The sequence below is a fragment of the Apodemus sylvaticus genome, chromosome 12, assembly GCF_947179515.1.
Source record: "Apodemus sylvaticus chromosome 12, mApoSyl1.1, whole genome shotgun sequence".
NCBI lineage: Eukaryota > Metazoa > Chordata > Mammalia > Rodentia > Muridae > Apodemus > Apodemus sylvaticus.
The window spans coordinates 59,028,957-59,048,603 of NC_067483.1; the positions used below are offsets into that span (position 1 = coordinate 59,028,957).

At 46.7% G+C, this 19,647-nt stretch overlaps 1 protein-coding gene across 1 annotated transcript in view; it reads left to right on the top strand.

Annotated features, from left to right (window-relative positions):
- Niban1 (niban apoptosis regulator 1) overlaps positions 1-19,647 on the top strand; it is a 153,080-nt gene that overhangs the window by 127,963 nt on the left and 5,470 nt on the right. The window contains exons 9-13 of the mRNA XM_052200216.1: positions 3,247-3,434; positions 7,028-7,189; positions 9,475-9,585; positions 12,354-12,461; positions 18,916-19,027. Coding sequence (XP_052056176.1) covers positions 3,247-3,434; positions 7,028-7,189; positions 9,475-9,585; positions 12,354-12,461; positions 18,916-19,027 — 681 coding nt within the window. The remainder of the gene's footprint in view (positions 1-3,246; positions 3,435-7,027; positions 7,190-9,474; positions 9,586-12,353; positions 12,462-18,915; positions 19,028-19,647) is intronic.

Below are 19,647 nucleotides of genomic sequence, written 5' to 3' on the forward strand. Positions count from 1 at the left end.
ACTGAGGGGGGGGGTGAGAAGAGGCATAGCTATGCACATGTGTGCTAAGAGACATGCACATGTGTGGTGTCCATGGGCCTGCCTGTTTCTGCAATGCCTCCACAGCCAGATGCAGATCCGTATCAGTGTGATTTCTGTTTGATATGGTCCAGCCTCACAACCCATCTAGGGTGAATGTTGTAATTCTGTGTATACCTAAAACTGCCACGGTTCTGTTATCTCAGACCCACGTGGGCCTAACTACCCAGCCTGAAAGCAGACCAGTCTCTTTAACTAGCATGGTGCAGCTCCTAGACTAGAAGTTGTTCCTTAAAGGAGATCTCTCAAGGAAGGAATCGGCAAATCTTTTAAAAAGCGAAGTGTCAGGCAGGTACAGTGGACTCACTGGTAATCTTTAGCACTCTGGAGGCCATGGACAGGATGCTGAGTTCCAGGCTAGTGTGTGCTGGAAAAGTAATGTGACACTGGAAAGAAAAAGGAAGGAAGAGAAGGGAGGGAAGATGGAAGCAAGGCAGAGAGGAAGGAGAGCATAGACACACTTTAGGTGGGCCTCTGGGTCTCCATCTTTAAGACAAAGAAGGAAGCCAGCTGCGTTGATAAAGGGTTGGATTTTGGGAGCATTAAGTGGGCGCCTTTGTTTGTGTTTTATTGCTGAGACGAGACACCATGATCATGGCAGCCCTTATAAAAGAAAGCACTTAGTTGGGGAACTTGCTTACAGTTTCAGAGGTTCATTCCATTACCATCACAGACCATGGTCACAGACCATGGTGGCACACACGATGCTGGAGAAGCAGCTGAGAGTTCTACATCCAGTTCTGCGGGAGGCAGGAAGAGAGTGACACTGGACCTGGCTTGGGGCCTTTGAAACTTCAAAGTCACTCCCATGATGCACCTCCTCCAACAAGGCCACGCCCACCCCAGTAAGGCCACACCTCCTAATCCTTCTCAAGTAGTGCTACTCCATGATGGCTAAGCATTCAAATCTATGATGAGGCCATTCTCATCCAAACCTCCACAGTCCTCATCTCTCCATTTCTACCCATATGGCGCTCGGGGGTAAGGCCATTCATCACCAGTTCTGTTCCACAGTTATCTGTTCTGTAAGAGCTTGTTCTGCCCATGCTCAGTGTGAGGACTGAAAGGCTTCAGGTCAACACACTTCTACACACAGAAGACACGATGTGTTTTGTAGATACCAAGACAGAAGGAAAATATGATGAATGCTCTCAGAGAAACCAGAACAAAGAGGACAAGTTCAGAAAACTGCGTGGGTTGTGGGGGTGAGGGGACTCTTAAGGTGGGTGATTAGAATTAGTTGGTTAGAAAACACGAAACCACCTCACCATAACCCCCAGAATAATTACTTCTCTGATCTCCATTTTACAGACAACAAAACTGAGGCCATGGTTAAGAGGCATTCCTGACACCCCAGGCTAGTGAGGCTCTGACCCAGCCCCACCAGCCTCAGCCTTCTAGGCTTCTCAAAAGCTGCCGCCCACCTGTCAGGGAGGCTCTTTAATTAGTGTCACCTCCTCCCTAGTCACCAGGGCCTCATTCCTGTGTACTTGAAAGAGGGCACGGTACACACATGTGGGGCGCCAAGCCTTACTCAGCCTGGAAGGAAACACCCGCAGGCCACAAGTCAGGAAGTGTGGTGGTGGGGGCATTAGGCTGTCCCAAGTGTGTGACATCGGAACCGGGTCCTGAAGGCACTTGGAAGCGGAGGAAGGCAGGCCCCGGTGAAAGGTGATGGGGTAGACAGGGGCGGGGCAGGGGCGGAACACTCCTCCCTCAGTAGCAGGGAAAGCTGAGGAGAGGAGCACGGGTCCATCTCTACCCATCTCACACTGCCAGATTGGTGGCTTCGCTTTGCCAGTGCTCAGGGTTATTCTGAAACTCCAATTAGATGCTTTTTAAACAGTTCCTCTCAGAAAGTTAATTAACTGACAGCTTATTTTTCTTGGCAAGCACTTTTGCAATTTGGTTTCAGACAAATCCTCTTTTTAAAATTTTACAAAACTCAAAATGTTTCCTTTTTGAATCTGTCATCAAAGGGGTCTTTTATTTATTCTTTGACTATTTTCATACATGCACAGAATATATCTTGATTATATCCACTCAACTCCCCCCTTTCACTCACCCACTTTAAAGCCCTCATACCTTCATCTTCATTCCCTCCCTCCCTCTCTCTCTCCCTCCTTCCCTCCCTCCCTCACTCCCAAACCTTCCTCCCTCTCCCACCTCCCTCCTTCTCAGTAAACCACTGGGTCTAATTAGTCCTACCTGCTAGAATGTTGAGTGATCTTATTTTTTTTAAACCACCATTTATTTGTGAGTGTGTTCATGTGTGTGTATGTGTGTGCATATGTGTGTGTTTGCACATGAGTGTACACATTTCACACGGGTGGAGGTCAGAGAGCATCTTTCTGCCATGTGAATGCTAGGGATCAAACTCCTGTCATCCTCTTGGCTTGGCAGGAAATGCCTTCACTCGCTGAACTATCTTGGGGGCCCCCTTCAGGTCTGGAGCTGGCGACCATAGCTCTGTGAGTTCCTGATTGCTATGCTATGTCCAGAATAACTTAAGCACAGCTCTGGACCACAATCTTGCATTAGCACATTAGCTTTGACCTTGGCACAGTTATCTCACGTGACCAGTTTCTCTCCCCTCCCCACCCCCATGTAAAGCGGAAGGGCTGGACATGTGGGGCGGTCTGTGATACTGGGACAGTGTGACACACTGAGCTTCAGCAAATGGGTCTTCCCACTCGTGCGGTATGCTTAGCTCTGCCGCCATATCACGGCTAGACCGGAAGTGAGTAGCAAGCCGACCGGAACTCCGTGCCATTCGCCTGAGGTGGTATTTGAATTTTTAAAGGGTCTCTGGTGGTAGAAGGTGGGTGGAGTTACACTGACTTAGTGCTTAAAGAAATGAATTAAAGGTGACACATCTGTTTTATACTACAAAGTGCGCGTCTGTGATGATGGCGGTGGAGACTCTGTTTGTCCGGCCATTGCACACTCCTGGAGATCAAACAGAGAACTGCATTCTTCCCAGGGCAGGACGAGGCTTGGGGAAGAGACTTCTGGAGATGCTTTAGGTCTCAAAGCATCCAGCGGGGTTCCAGCCTGGTGAATGCTGGCACAGGATCTGTAGGAACTTGCCCATGAGGCCATTTAGCTGCGCCATGGTCTCGAATCCAAAGTCGCCCTAAGCCATGCTCTGTCTGTTTCCTCCGTTAGCAATGGTGGCTCAGCCGGCCGAGAAGTGCTGTGTGGAGAGTGTGCAGCCCTTCCTGGCATCCATTCTGGAGGAGCTAATGGGGCCGGTGAGCTCCGGTTTCAGTGAAGTCCGAGCACTTTTCGAAAAAGAAGTAGATGAACTCAGCCAGAGCTTCCATGCCACCCAGGATGGTGCCCAGCTGAAGGAGGTAGGAGAGTGGGCACTGAGGGGCTGGGGCCCCAGGAGCCGCTGGGCTGCCTGTCTCGCTCTCCTCTGGTTTCCCCTTGACTCTTCCCAGCGTCTCCTCTTTCCCTCCCTTCCCCCTCTTCCCCCTCCCGTGTCCCCTCCTCTTTTTCAGTCCCCCCCCAGCTGCTCCTTTTTTTCCCCTCTTCCCTTTCCCTCCCATCCATTTATCCGATAATTCTGCCATCTATTGAATTCACTCATTGATCCATCCATTCATAACTAAATCCACCTAATTTTCTTTACTAATGGTTTGTAAGTGGCAAATATGTTTGTACAAGTGAAACAACCAACTCAAATATATAATTCTATGTTCATAAAGAGACAAAATTAGTAACCCGCATTGATACCAGCTGTTCCTCGCCACTCTGGCTTCATACCCAAGCCCTTGGATTGTCTGATAGTCTGGTGTGTGTTTACCTGCATCCTTTATTGGTTCATAGATCAGCATATCTCTTATTTTAAAGAATGTTTGCTGCTCTGTTTCCACAGCTATAGGCTCCTAATATAAACCCATGCTTCTCACGCAGATGGCCCCTCAGTGTACTGAATTGGAAAGTGGGGGAGGGGTGTAATCTGCTCTACTGAGGACGCAGAGGAGTTGATGCACTCTCGTGTTCAAGATTTGCTGACACACCCGCTGGGCGGCTTGCCTTGCACTTAACGTATCATTAAGGACAGAACTTGTTGGGGTGACTCTTTCTTGTCCTCCCTTCCTGATAATCAGTTCAAAGCATTTGTCTTTTTAATTGGCACATTGTAATTGTATGCATTTATTGAGCTACAGTGTTACAATGTTCCCCAGAGCTTTGAAGGCAGAAGCCTGCCTGGCTCCACAGCCCCAAGAAGCTATGCTCAGCCACCTGTCACAACATGCCAATCAAGAGACGAGTGTCCGCATCCGGCAGAGGAAAGAGATCTAGTTAATGTGCCCACCTCAGGAAGAGGAGCAGAGAGTCCAGAGACCCAAGTCTGGCTTTGAAGTGCTGACCAGAGCTTTAGGCTTAAATAGAGGGAGAACTGGGGCCCCGATCTGTTCTCCTGTCCGCCTTGACCACTGCCCCAGCTCTAGAGCCTTGGTTTCCAGGCAGTCCTTAAATTCACTAACCAGAGGGGACCCTTCTGGTTCCGATGGGCGGAGCTCTTCTGCTCCAGGTGTAGCCTGGCCTGCAATGGTGTCTGCCCCCTAAACTTGGCTGTATCCTGGGAGGTTCTGCTCCTCCTAGGACCCAAAGTGACTGCAGGTTTAGGACAATGACTTGCCTCTGTGCCTTCAGCCACAGTAACGGACACAGAGGGATACTAAAGGAGGGTAGAGATGCCAGCCTCCACCTCACGGGCCCACCTGTGGCCCTGCCTGAGGGTCAATGCCTTTTCTGCAAAAGCAGCTTCTCCACACCCATCTCAGCAGTTTATACATGCAGATGGTGCGGAATGATCGCATCAGGAATTACCGCTTCTGTTCCCTTAAACATTGTTTCATTTCTGTGTGTTGTGAGCTCTTTGGGCTCATTATAAAACACACGATAGATTGCGGTAAGCCATAGTTTCCCTCCTGTGCTGGGCTCTCATTTCTTTACATGCATATTCATATGTATGATGGCATGAAACCAAGATCATTTAATAAATGCCTTGATGCTTCTTGCTACAGCCTCCGTGTTCGTGTGTGTGTGCGTGTGTGTACGTGCATGCGTACCCGCACACGTGTTTATATGATGTGTGTGTGCATGCATTTGTGTGGGGGAGGGGTTGGGGCATGTGTGTATGTATGTATGGGATTTAGTGCATGTGTGTGCATATGTATGCATGTGCAGGCACTTGTGTGTGTGTGTGTACATAAGTATGTATGCTTACACACCTGTCTTTTCCCTTGCTTTTCTTCCTCTTTGTTTACTAGCAACAATCTCCTCTCTGCAGATAACTATTATCACCAATTTAGCTTGTATATGCAGCGCTTTCCTTCTCGTAGAAGATTCATAAAACACACACATTTCACAGCTGTTGTCTTCCATCACTTACTTTTAGAAAAATACAGTTATTTTATATACTATGCCGTTTATCAGGTTTCTTTTTCACAATGATTCCATGAAACTGTCTCCAAGGTAACTGTACTAGTTCTAAATCACTTTGTGTAATGGCAGCGTAATACTTCATGTTTAGAGATGCCATGATTTATTCAGCCATCCTACCATTGCTGACACCACGAGCAAAGCCAGAATAAATAACCTTGTACCTGTATCTGATCGTATTATAGATGCAGGTGTTCCTGTACACACACAGTCCTTGCGTCTCAATGTTTTTATTTCTGTGGGATGGAGTCCTAGGTTGAAAGATATATTTTTATGTTATTAGATGTTTTCATTACATTTTAAGGGAATTTTAAATTTGGCATTGTGCTGATTTGTTTGTGGCAGGGAGCCGGCTCCCTGTGTTACCGCTCTGTGATGGTAGTAGCTATTGCTTATTTAAACCTCAGCAATCTGATAGTATTGAAGCAAGCACCCATTTTTCCTCTCTTGCATATTCAATTAATTATTTTTAAGTAATGCATTCCTGGCTCAGCAGTTGAGTCTATTTGCATAAATTTAGTTCCTAGCTCCAGGTCAGGGGCCTCACAACCAACCATAAACTCCAGCCCAGGGGGATCTGACGCCCTCTTCTGGCCTTCATGTGTACTACATTCACATGCCTGCACTCTTTTTTATTTTTTTTTTTAAGATTTATTTATTTACTTTATGTGAGTACACTGTTGCTGTCTTCAGACACACCAGCAAAGGGCATCAGATCTCATTACGGATGGTTGTGAGCCACCATGTGCTTGCTGGGATTTGAACTCAGGACTTAGCAGTCAGTATTCTTAACCACTGAGCCATCTCCCCAGCCCATGCCCATACTCTTGACACACACAGATATTCACTGGTAAAAAGAAACCTTTGAAAAACAAAGTGTTATATGTGTGATTGTAGGACAAATGCAAATGTAACAATGTATCTTCCCCTTTTCATCTTTAGTTCCACATCAGTAGACCTCTCCATTGTTTACCTCAGTGGCCCAATAGATGGGCCCTTGGAAAATTCACCTCAGATATGATCTCCTATTTCATTCAGACTTGTCTGCCTTTTGCACAGCTTCTCTTAAGAGCCTCATTATCAGCAGTCTTTTTTTTTTCTGTCTTTACCCATTTTCCTAAGTTTTTAGTGTTTGAAACCATTTCAACTAAGCTTAGAATATGAAACAAGTTTCCAACCGTTAGAGAGCCTTCTGCCGGCTCCTGGGCTCAGCAGCGGTTCCCACAGCCTGCCTCTCATGCTGGTTCTTGACTTCATGAAGCTGGACTTGCAGGCTACTGAGGACTTAAGGAGCTGGGAGCCCCTGTTTGAGTTTCCCCCAGAGAACCACAGAAAGAAAACAATTGAAGATGCCGCGGATAAAGTGGTCCAAAGAGTAATTAAAACTAATAGCATTCACTTTGTCTCATAACACTAGTAGTATTATGTGATATGGAGGAAAGATTCCTAAATCTAAGGGAGTTTGCTTTTCTTCTTTACCAAAATGCAGTGCCTAGACCAGCTAAGGAAGCTTCCTCTGGACTCTGTGAAGATGGAGCCTTGTTACACTAAAGTCACCCTGCTTCCAGAGCGCCTGCTGGACCTCCAGAACCGCTTCAGATTCCCTCACGTTGACATGGTGGTCCAGAGGACTCAGAACTACATGCAAGAGGTGGGGAGCAGAGGGGGGTCTGGGAGGAGGAGGCTGAGGCAGGAAGGAAGGGAAGAGGGAGGGAGGGAAGGATGATGGCATGGGTGTGGCCAGGGCGCTCTTCAGCTCAGGGAAGTGAGGCCAGAGTCAGGCTGTCTGAGGACACACACTGCACTTCTAGCTGGCTTCATCTCGCCTCAGAAAATAAGTATCTGGGAAAATAAAGTAGCATTAGCCAGTAATTATTTGATGGTTGAGTTGGGGCTTCAAACTTTGCCTGCAGATTAGAAACACATGGGAAAAAATGTAAAAATGATTACTGTGTTACCCTAGCCTAGTGATTTCAAATGTGTGTGTGTGCATGTGTGTGTGTGTGTGTGTGTGTGCGTGTGTGTGCATGTGTTATACTTGAAATTCTTAGGGAGCATCCTCTACCCCTTTCCCAGTGCTTCTAATATGCCACCAGGATCTAGAAACAATTGAATTCTCCACCTCATTATGAGAAAACTCACAACTTCACACTTAATTTTTTAAAATGTATTCTATTATGTGTACGTCTGTGCACGCCTGCTTGTCTGTATGTGTACCATGTGTGCACAGGTTCCTGAGGAGGCCAGAGAGGGTGTCAGGTACCTGTGACGGGAGTGACTGATGCTTGTGAGCCTCTCTCTGGGTACTGGGACAAGAACCAGGGTCTTCTGAAAGAGCAGCGAGTGTTAACTCCCGAACCTTGTCTCTAGCTCTGATATTCAAATTTCTCAAGTCTACCCTATAGATGCCCCCCTCCCCATGAGGAGTTCCTCCTCCTCCAGAGACAGAAATGGGTAAGAAAGATAGGCTTTTTATATTATAGTATTCCCTAAACGAAAGAAAATCTAATTCTGTTCCACATGTTTAGCTTTCTGCAACTAAAGGCTAACTACATGGAATCCCACTTCTGGAAGCCAGAGTTATGATGAGTTAAGACCAAATATTAGGTAAATGTAGTGGTGTTGAAAGTGTCTCCATAAAAGATTTTACCTAAAAATTATAGGCAGGATTAGTTTTGTGTGTTATCATCTAACCTCCAAATTATGGTTGGTTATGATGATTGGAGGAGCTGGATGTGGTGGTACTCACCTGTAATTCCAGCATCGGGGAGGTACAGGCAGGAGGACCGGATCAGGAGTTTAAGGTCTTTGTCTACATTACAAGTTCAAGGCCAGCCTAGGTAAATAACAATCCCCCTCCACCCCCCTAAAAATATATAAAGGATAAATGGCAGAATTAGGCAACAATATAACCTTGGATAATTCTGGCTCCTGGAAAGACAGACGCCAGCATGGCTACAGACAGACATCTGAGCTGCATCAGTTTCCTGAGCTTATTGATAAATTCCTGTCCCAGGTGTGATTGGAGTCCTGACCCCGCCTCTCCTCTTCAGCTCTGTTAAAGTCCTTTCCCTTTGCTGTGACAGAATACTTGACTGGAACCACTTAAGGGAGAAAGGCTTCCTTTTGGCTTATGGGTTGAGCGGGAACAGCCCAACAGGGCAAGAGGTCATGGCGGAGGTCACAGAGGCGGAAGCATGTGGCTGGGACAGCTCCAAATGCTGGTGCCCGGAAGCAGAGAGGCTCAAGCTAGATGTGGGGTGGAGCGAGCTCTGTTCTCCAAGCCTCCCAGCTCCTCCAGCGAGGAGCCACAGCCTGAGGACTCAGTAACCTCCCGGACAGTGCAGCCAGCCGAAGACCAAGTGTCCAAAAGCACGAATGAGCCTATGGGGGCCTTTTCACATTCAACATGGCTCCGAGTGCAGTTTCTTTCCCATTAAGAATAATGGGTAGAGCCGGGCGGTGGTGGTGCACGCCTCTAATCCCAGCACTTGGGAGGCAGAGGCAGGTGGATTTTTGAGTTCGAGGCCAGCCTGGTCTACAGAGTGAGTTCCAGGACAATCAGGGCTACACAGAGAAACTCTGTCTCAAAAAAAAAACAAAACAAAACAAAAAAAACCACCACAACAACAACAAAAAAAAACAAACCAAAAAACAAAACCAAGAATGATGGGTAGAAGAGGGGACAAAAGGATACCATTATGCAGACAGACAGACAGACAGACAGATGTATATATAAAGATGTTTCCCACCCTCTCCCTATTTCACAGTGGCCTCTGAATTTCTTGTTTTACACTCCAGGGCGTAGGGGGAGCGCTGTGGCAGTTCACAGATGTTTGTGGGGGGAACTCTGTCCATCGCCTCCTTCCAGGCAGGCGGCGGGCGGGGCCCTGCATTCCCAGCCTCTGACTGTGGTCTTTCTGTCTTGATGGACAGCTCATGGAGAATGCTGTGTTCACGTTTGAGCAGTTGCTCTCCCCATACCTCCAAGGAGAGGCTTCCAGAACAGCAGTGGCCATCGAGAAGGTTAAGCTCCGGGTCTTAAAGGTAAGAGTTTGGTCTTCATCTGTGGAGGAGCATCTTGACAAGACTGTGACCCCAGTTCCTCTACTCAGTGGGAAAAAGCCTGTCCTCCTGTATCCCATTCCTCTTGTATCAGGCCCTTTCCCAAGGAGATATAACCTTTGTTCCCAGCCGTTTCCCCAGCATGACTCATGCCTCTTCTGCCATCTAGTGGCTTCTTCTGGAACTACAGGTCCTCAGTTAGAAATGACCCATGTGTATGGGCTGACTGTTTCAAGCACTGGGACTGGAATGGCGTAGTATATAACAAGAAGCCAGCTGCATCTCAGCTCTCCAAGTACAATAAAATACACTAAATTGTCCAACGTTTTAAATAAAATCAAAAGGAAGTATCCCAAGGGAAAGCATGAGATATTTTTTAATGAGCTTTATATATAAGCACTTAATAAAGCTGTTGCCATAACAGCTTGCACATATTTGGCACTTACTTAAAACCTTTTAAAAATACATGCTCCAAGATTTGTTGTTCCTAAGCTTTTATTCCAAGGGTTTCTATGTTTAGTTTCTATCATTTATACGTGTTAGTGTGTGACTGTATGTCACCTGCGTGCGGGTTCCCATGGAGACCAGAAGAGGACGTCAGGTCTTTGGAGCTGGAGGAACCGGCAGCTGAGCCACCAGCACAGGTGCTGGGAACGGAATTCGGGTCCTCTGAACGAACAGGAAGCAATCTTCCTCTCCGAGCCATCTCCTCGGGCCTATCTAAAGATTTTTAAGGAAAAGGCCCCAGAGCTACCATCCCCTTTGACTTTCGCTGAGCTTAGACAAGGATTAGAGTCCACCCCACAGCAGACAAGGAAGTCCTGAAGCAGGACTCCCTCGCGCAAGCTCTGGAGCAAAACGCGAACTTGGAGCCAAAATGATATTTACAGCTGGGCCACTAATTTCTGCTGCCTCCTGCCTCCCCGAAACAGTGCTTTAGAACAGAAAGTTAAGATCTTCAGTTTGGGGTTTAAAGGAACTTAGAATACTTCAAGTTCAGCTTCATAGACAGCATTGAAAATGTTCCTGCCCGGTGAACAGGGCCCACCTGAGTTCTGGGAAAGGAACTCCCAGTGTTGTTTGGGGCTACAGGAATACACAACCTTGGGGGCCTCACATCTACTCTGAGACCTGCTTTAGATTTGGGTTTTCCTGGAACCCTTGCAACCATCCTAAATGTTGAGTGATCTGTAGAACAGACCTGTGTGACGTGAGTCTAACCATTAAGGGTTTCACGTTCCTGAAACTACTGGCTGCCTCTGACCATGTCCTCTTCAGCCTCCCTTTTATTTAGAGAGGTGCCATTGCAATTACCAAAAAGTCCAAGTCAAATATTTGTAAAAGAGCAATTCGTTTAGAAGAAGACAAAAATCCTGACCACTAGTCCACTGGGTATCTTTAAAAGCTATAGTTACATGATTGGAAAGAAGGTGATAACTTACAGAAATCTACAGGCACCACATACTACGGAACTACATCATGTGGACCACTAAGAGGAGAGATCTTCTTCCAGATTTGGCTTCTCAGTGGCTTTGGGTTTTTTTGTGTGACTTCCCTCATGGACATAGATTTTCTGCTGATGAGCAAGCATTTATTTATGGCTTTGTCTTTATTATTGTCTCCTATTCAAATGAAATTACGACTGCAGTTAAACTATTTGCTATGCCAACAAATAAATACATAATAGACAGATGGATGGACAGACAGACAAAAAGTGTGGTGGTGTCTTGAATATTCAGACACCTCTAAAATCACAACAAATTCCACCTCCCAAGACAGCCAGGTGGACTTTTCAGAAGATTGTGTGCAAGCCCACACCGTCTGATGCTAGAATCAGGCTCTTAGAACTGGTGTGTCTACTGCCTCACCTGCCTTCAGAGCCCTCTCTGCCTGGGTGCCTTTGGTAGCTTGAGTAGAGATGTCATTTTTGCTCCCATTTATGATCTGCAGTGTGAATCCTCTCCGTTCTCTCCTTTCTTCTTTTGGCTTGACTGTGTGTACACGCCTACAGTAGTTCCCCACTGCACCTGTGCAGAAGGCACTTGGCATTCACATGCAAACCAGTAAGGAACCGGGCAGCTCCCCAGAGCCTGATCTTATTGACTCTTAAGTTCAAAATTGTTCTTTTGTGTGCCTGTCCTGGAAGATACTACACTGGACCAGAGAGGGATGGGTAAACTCTCTTGAAAGTGTCAGGTGGCAGATGTTTTAGTTTTCCTTTTCTGTTGCTACCACCCAGCATGGCTACTATGTCTCTCCAGTTTGGGATGTTCAGGGTGGAACAGAGAAACCCTTTCTTGTTCCAGATAGTAAACTTCTTTGGTTGACTGTCACCTGCTGTACTGATGAAACTTTGAGCCTTGTCCTCTCTCCCTCTGTAGATATCATTACAAGCTTGCAGGACAGTGGAAGTTGATATTTGTGGCTCCCCTGGGTCTACCCAGCCAAGAATAATGAAGCACAAACTCGTTCTCTAGTTAGATGCCCATCGTTTTAAACAAGTCATCACTTCTTTGTTTTGGTCTTGCCTTGGTTTCCATGTTTGTAGAAGGGGTGCGTGGAATGGGCGATGACTTCAAAGTCTATACCCAGTTTGTGTAGAAGTTCCAGAATTAGATCTCTGAGAACCCAGAGTCCTTACACATTAGTGGGGGCTGAGAAGGCGAGGTGACATGGGTGGCTGTGTTCTTTTGTTGTTTAAGATCACAGATTGAATCGCTGTTCCTTAACATGTGTCTCTGTGTCCACAGCAATATGATTATGACAGCAGCACCATCCGGAAGAAGATCTTCCAGGAGGCATTGATTCAAATCACACTGCCCACTGTGCAGAAGGCACTGGCATCCACGTGCAAACCGGTAAGGCGACTCCCGAGAGCCTGCTCTTGTTAACCTATGAGTTCAAATGTTTTACTTTGCACTTCTGCATTGACATATGCTACACTACACCTGAGGGCTGGGGAATTCTTTCTAAGTGGTCAGGAAATGTTTTAGGCTTTATGGGCCTGTTTCTGTCACAACCACTCAGTGCTGTTTAATATACAACAGAAGCCAGAGGTGATGCATAAATATATAATCAAAGTCTATATTGCAGTAAACAACATGCGCGCACACACACACACACACACACACACACACACACAGAGGAAGCCCAGGATTTGTGACTATTGGACTACAGGAAATCAAAGTCCCGGACTTGAGCCAACTTCTAAGAGCTGTCTGTCATGGACTGCCAAAGGAGACAAGACTTCCTCCCGTTTTATTGCCAGTCCTTACTCAGCGTGTACCCTGAAAGTTGGCCACTGTACCCAGAAAGGATCTAATGTGTGATGGCACAGGGCTGTTTGTGCGCCTGTGTTCTGTAACTTCAGTTTACTGAAGTCTCTGACATAAGCTAGTGTGAGCAAGATGTTGCCGGGCAGCCATGATTGCGGTGTGAGTGGAGCAACAGGCAGGAGGCACGGGCAGGCTGCCTCGCTTTTCTGTTTAGGTCCTGGCCCCCCTGCGCGCTGCTCTGGGCCCCGGGCAAGCATGCCCCTGTGTTCTTGTTTGGATCAACTTTCATCATTTATAAAATTCATCTACTAATGTGTGTATCTTACTTTTTGTTTTTCTGTTACCACCAAGCCTCTCCCCCGTGTCCCCACCAATCCCCCCCCCCCATGCTTTTGACAGTATCTTGCTGCGAAGCCCAGGATAGGTTTTGAACTTTTAATCCATCTGGCCTGCTAAAACCATAACCACCACCCAGGCTTGCATTCTCTGTCTCAAGAATGAAATATTAGACAGAGGCATTTGCCATCTGACGATTAAGTTCCTATCATACACCAGAAATAGCATTAAACATTTCTTTCTTTAAAAAAAATATTTATTTATTTTATGTATATGAGTACACTGTAGCTGTACAGATAGATGGTTGTGAGCCATCATGTCATTGCTGGGAATTGAACTCAGGACCTCTGTTTGCTCTGGCCCAAAGATTTATTTACTGTTATATGTAAGTACACTATAGCTGTCTTCAGACACCCCAGAAGAGGGCATAAGATTTCATTACAGATGGCTGTGAGCCACCACGTGGTTCTTGGGAATTGAATTCAGGTCCTTTGGCAGAGAAGTCAGTGCTCTTAACCGCTGAGCCATCTCACCAGCCCGCATTAAATGTTTCTTATGGATCATCAAAATAAATTTCACAGCAACCCTTGGAGGAAGAGAGAAACCATCAAACAAGGTACAAGAAGAACGGAGGAGTGGCCTCTGGTTCTGGAAAGACGCAATGTATCAGTATAGGGCAAAACCAGAACAGGGAAATGGGAAGGGGTGGGTGGGAGACCAGGGGGAGGGAAGGGGGCTTATGTGACTTTCGGGGAGTGGGGGGGCCAGAAAAGGGGAAATCATTTGAAATGTAAACAAAAATATATTGAATAAATAAAAAAAAGAAAAAAATAAGTGGGTGAATAGTAGCAGGCCCATCACCACAAGGCTGGTTACCACCAGCCGAATCCAGTTCATATTTACCTGTGACACGGTTGGCACTCTGCAAATTGCAATGCCTACAACTATTATTCTTGCTATTGCTACAGTCCAAAAAGGGACTTAGGAACTTGGCCATTTGCAAGGCCTATTCCTCTTTGGATTCAACAAGAAAGAGCATCTTAGACTTTGTAAATGGCTTTTTGACAGTTTGGAGCCTCTCCAAGCACTGAACATTGAAATCCTTTGTGTGGGTAACTATACTGTGGGATTTTCTCCGGTTTGTTTTCAGATTCTATAAATGCTGTTTTTCTTCAGATAGTCATTGGCATATCCAGTCTTGCATTTACTCCTGGAGTTTTTCTCAGGTGGAAAGGTTCTAACAAAACCAAAGGAGAGAGGAATTGATCAGTCTGCGTGTCTCTTGCTCCTATGTGAAGGATGAGTCCATAGCCTGGGGATTACTGATCTACCTCAGAAGGTCCTGTGTTTCCCTCCCAAGGGGAGCATGGAGGCCTCAGCGCTCCCTTCTCCGTGTGAGGAGAGGAAGCAGGGCTCTGGCTCCCCTCAGTTCTACACCCTCTGCTCCTAACATCAGAGGAGTGAATTGTGCCTGGTCTACAAAGAGTTCTTTGTAGATGTTTTAGCACGTGTGTGCTTAGCATGTGTACAACATGTGTTTTTACATGTGTAGGTGTGCCTGTTTTCAGGTATGTCTGTCTGTGTGTGTGTGTGTGTGTGTGTGTGTGTGTGTGTGTGTGTAGGCCAGAGGTTGACACAGAGTGTCTTTCTCCATCGTACTGAACACAGAGCTTGTCTATCAGCTTGTCCCTGTGGCTGCCTTGGCCTAGGGACCCTGCCTCTGCTTCCTAAGTGCTGGGCTTGCAGGGGTCTAATCGTCCCACCAACCTTTATGTGGGTGCCTTATCCTGTGCGCTACTGTGCCCGGGCATGGCTCTTGCCATTTTTAGATGAAAGAAGTTGCTTCTAAAAGAGCCTGTGACCCTGATCTTTCCATGAGAACGGATATTCTGTCAGTGTCTGCAGCTTTTGGAAACTCTAGATTTATAAGCAGATATATTAGGGGATTATCTGCTTCATAGAAGTCTGTATTTTCCTAAAATGAGCCTTTTATTAGGTCTTTTAGTAGCAACTTCCTAGAGCTGTGACATTTGACTGTAACCTAGCTGTGTAGCAGAATTGCCTGTGGTGCATTTTCTTAACCAGCATCCAGGTCTCAGTGTCGGGGTTCCATCTTAGCTGATGGAGAGAATTAAGCAGACAACCCAGTTCAGCTGTCTCAACAAGTAGGAGGTGCCTTGTCACCGAGCGACACGTATGTTCCTCTGCTCCCTTCCCACCAATCATTTAACTGGTTGAAAACATGTTTCCTGTTCATTCACAAATGTACTTCAGAAATGTTATCAAGTATGATGCAGGTACCGCAGTGTATATAGACCCTGATCCAGGTCACTGCCCCAGCTGTCCTGGAGGTCCCCTCGAGCAGCAGCTCCGGCAGTTCGGGGATGGGGGGATGGGGGAGGACTTCCCAGGGTCAGGCCTTCACTTGTACCAGTGGGTGAATGACAGGGGCGTGTGGACCAGCATGGGAAGAGGAAGGGGTGTTGAGGCTTGATCTAGCACCCCTTGTATAACGGAAGTGAGACTCAAAGAGCGCCTTGGCTTACCCAGGCTCCCATGAGCAGTCGGTGCCCCTTCCAAAGCTTCATGGTTCTTGTCTGTTAAATATCACTGAAGCTCGTGTCTCTCGAGTCTTCCACCTTTCTTCTCCGGTGGACATGAAGAGACCCACTCTTATCCATTGGGGGTTCCATAAAATCTGGGCCACAGCACCCCCATGTCTTAGCACTGAAGACTGTCCAAATGGCATAGTGTTGTAGAAGGTATGTAATCCCAGTCTGGGTTTCTACCCCACCTTTGGTCATTCAGGTCCCGGATCAAAGACGCACAATTTTTATTATTTACAGTAAGCCTTAAACAGCACAAGAGCTGGGCAGATATTTACCCTCTATGCTATTAGAATCTGCTTTCCTATTGATAACCCTGTTATTACTTACCATGCTTCATCTGGGCTGCTCTTAACTCTAACTGGGCAGCCCTCAGGGCCACGTTTTCACGAACTCACCTAACCCACAGTGGCCTCTCCTCCTCCTCCTCCTGGTTTTCCTCCAACCCTAAGCCCAGGAATCCTAAACCCCACCTATGCCTCTTCTGCCCAGCTACTGGCTGTTAGCATCTTTATTTACCAATCAGAAATAACTTGGGGGCAAGATCACATAGCATCACTTGTCGCTTGGGTCTCTCTTGGGGACTCTCTTGTCTCTGGGGCAACCAGATCTTGAGGAACCAATATTAGCATCAGAAAACAAGCAGCATCATGCCAACACACTACATGGTAGTTTCCTGTTTCCTGCTTCAAACACTGGCCATCAGACCAAAGAGCATCAAATCTTACTGCTAAGTTCCTGGGTCTCTAAAAGCTGCATACAGGGAGACCCTCCCCCCAACATCAAGCACTGTCATGTGCCCGAATAAACAAATTCATCTCTGGCATATAATTAATAACATTCTTATCCCTGTCTGGTCTTCATGCTGCTAAGAAGGCATTTGGAAGGCTTTAGGAGATTGGGCATATCAAGGGAATTTATATCATGTGTGAGTGGCCTTGGAATTGGAGACTGTCAGTGCCAGTTGAAGAGGAAGACTCCTTGATTCTCCAACTGGAAAAGGTCTCCTGAACATATATCCATACCTGATCCAGCAACCTCAGTTCTAAGTATCTACCTAAGATAAATGAGTCCTTGAGTCAATCCATACAGAACAGAATGTGCACAAAAAAAAATGTTCATTAGTCAAAGAGTCAATGTCTTAGTCACTGTCCTATTGCTGTGAAGAGACATCAACTCTTATAAGAGAAAGTATTTAATTGGGGGCTGGTTAGAGTTTCAGGGTTGATCCATTTTCGTCACGGCAGTGTACAGGCATCATGGTGCTGAGGAAGTATTTGAGAGCAGAGGGGGGGAGAAGGGGAGAGAGGGGGAAAGGAAAAGAAAGAAGAGAGGGAAAGGGAGGGAGACAGAGAGAGGGGTGGGGGGAGAGAGAGAGACTGGGCCTGGGGTGGGCTTTTGAAACTTCAGCCTACTCACAATGATTCCAATAAGGCCACACCTACTCCTACAAGGCCACACCTCCTAATCCTTATCAAATGGCGCCACTCCCTGGTGATTAAGCACTTAAATATATGACCCTTTGGGGCCATTCATACACAAATCACCTTAGTCAATATCAAATGAATATAGAGGAACAATTCTAACTCATTCATATAGTGAACATTGTTTATCAATGAGGAGGAAGGAGCGTTGATCTATGTCATAGTGTGGAAACGTCTAAAGAGCAAACACAAAACAACACGTGGTTTCATTTACCTACTGTGACAGCTGTCTGTCAGGCCTTATCTCTTGGAGGGGTGTGGGCTGGATAAGGACCTAGGTTATGGTCACAGGAACAAATTTATATTTAATGTCATCAAGCTATACTTTTAAAAATCTGCGTTTCACCACATATAACTTTTACTTTGGTAAATTACTCTTTGCACCAGACAAAAAAATGAAGAAGGAAGGTTGGAGAGATGGCTCAGCAGTTAAGGGCACTGGCTGTACTTTCAGAGGTGCTGAGTTCAATTCCCAGCAACCACATAGTGGCTCACAGCCTCTGTAAGGGAATCCGCTGCTCTCTTCTGTTATGTAGGCACACATGCAATAGGACACTCATATGCATGCATAATAAATCTTTTAAAAATGAAGGAAACATTGGTCCGTATTTTGACAAAGAGGACACAGCGCCCGCTCTTAGACCTTGAGAAGTTGAGAAGAAAGTTTCTGAAGAGGATGTGCTCCCAGCATACACAGAGGGAATGGCCAATGCCTGGGGGCCTCCTTATCTTAGACATTTAGCTTAGTACAAAGGCTGAGGCAAAGGGAACCCTGGGAGATGTGGTTGGCTGCACTGTTACCTAAGCATCTTCAGCCTGTAGGGCCAGCCCATCCTCCCACCTTCCCCAAGGAAGAGCAGTAAGAGGGAGTTGCCCTTTCCCCATCTCCTTTGAAAACAGGCATCTTACCTGTTTCCCCCGTGTTTTTATTATTATTCATTAATTATAAGAAACAACGGGTCTCTATTTTTGCGTGCTAACACAGTGCCCTCTGATCGCTCGCCCTCACCACCTGTGCCCCTTGTCCCACTCGCCCTCACCACTCGTGCCCCTTGTCCCTCTTGCCGATCTGCTCTCCGAATTGTCTTCCTTCTACATTTCTGGCTTCTTAAATGTTTTCTACATCTAGATTCTGCACGTGGGAGGGAGTGGGTGTTGTCCATCTTTCTGGGTTATTCACTTAAGCTGCCGCTCTCCATTTGATCCATTTTCCTGAAGGTGACATAATGTCACTTACTGTATACACACCACAAATTCCTTATCCATCCAGCTGCGGTTGGGCATGCAGGTTGCTTCCATATCTCGGCCATTACGAACAGTTCCCTCAGGCACACATGTAAGAGTGGTAGCTGGGTCACATGTAGTTCTGATTTCAGTTTTCTGAGAAAGGTCCCCGGCGCTCTTTATAATGCCTCAACTAACTCCCGTCCCTACCAGCCATGACGTACAGAGGCTCCTCTTCTCGGCGGCGTCACCAGCATTGACTGTTTTCTTGCCTTTCCGGTACTGTGATCCCACAGTATGGTACTGTGGAATGTCACCGCAGCTTTGAGCTGCACTCCTCCGACGTCACGGCTTTTCTCCTTCATCCTTTTTTCTCTCTCTCCCCAGGAGCTTCAGAAATATGAGCAGTTCATCTTCGCAGATCATACCAATATGATCCACGTCGAGAATGTCTACGAAGAGATTTTGTATCAGATCCTCCTCGACGAGACGCTGAAAGGTAAGGAGGGAGCACTCCGTAATGGGGAGCACTCTAGAAATAGGACTCGCCAGAAAGGCTGTAAGGTCAGAAAGAGGAGAAGTTGAAACTGATACAGGTCTACAGGGGAGACAACACGGAGAGGGCAGAAAGGAAGGAAAGGCCAACCTCGACTGCACTGTGAGCCATGACAGTAATCTTTGAACGCAAGCGTGAGTTCTGTAGGATAAGAATATAAGCTTTATCATCGAAGAGGAAAGAAACCAAGACTTAGTGGGGCTGAACCGAGGGTCCGTTGTGTAGACCTGTCTTTGCCACTCTGTGTTAGAACACCAAAGGGCTTTCAGGGCTGGGCAGCAGCAGGGCCCAACCATTGCTCCCTCAGCACATTCCTCCCCTCCAGTCAGCTGCACAGGGACACAGGGCAAAGGCACCGGACTCTGAGAGCCTCTTTAGGACTCCGGCATCTGATGCAGTGTGGAGTGGGACCTTGTCTACGATTTACCGTGTGACTAGTTACACATCGGAAATGCTCTGCAGGAGGCTGCCAGCTGTCTGCGGGAGTGAGACTTATTTAATAGCCATTACTAAAACACCTCCAATGAGAAAACTGGTCCAGGCCAAGCCTCAGGTCACTGTGG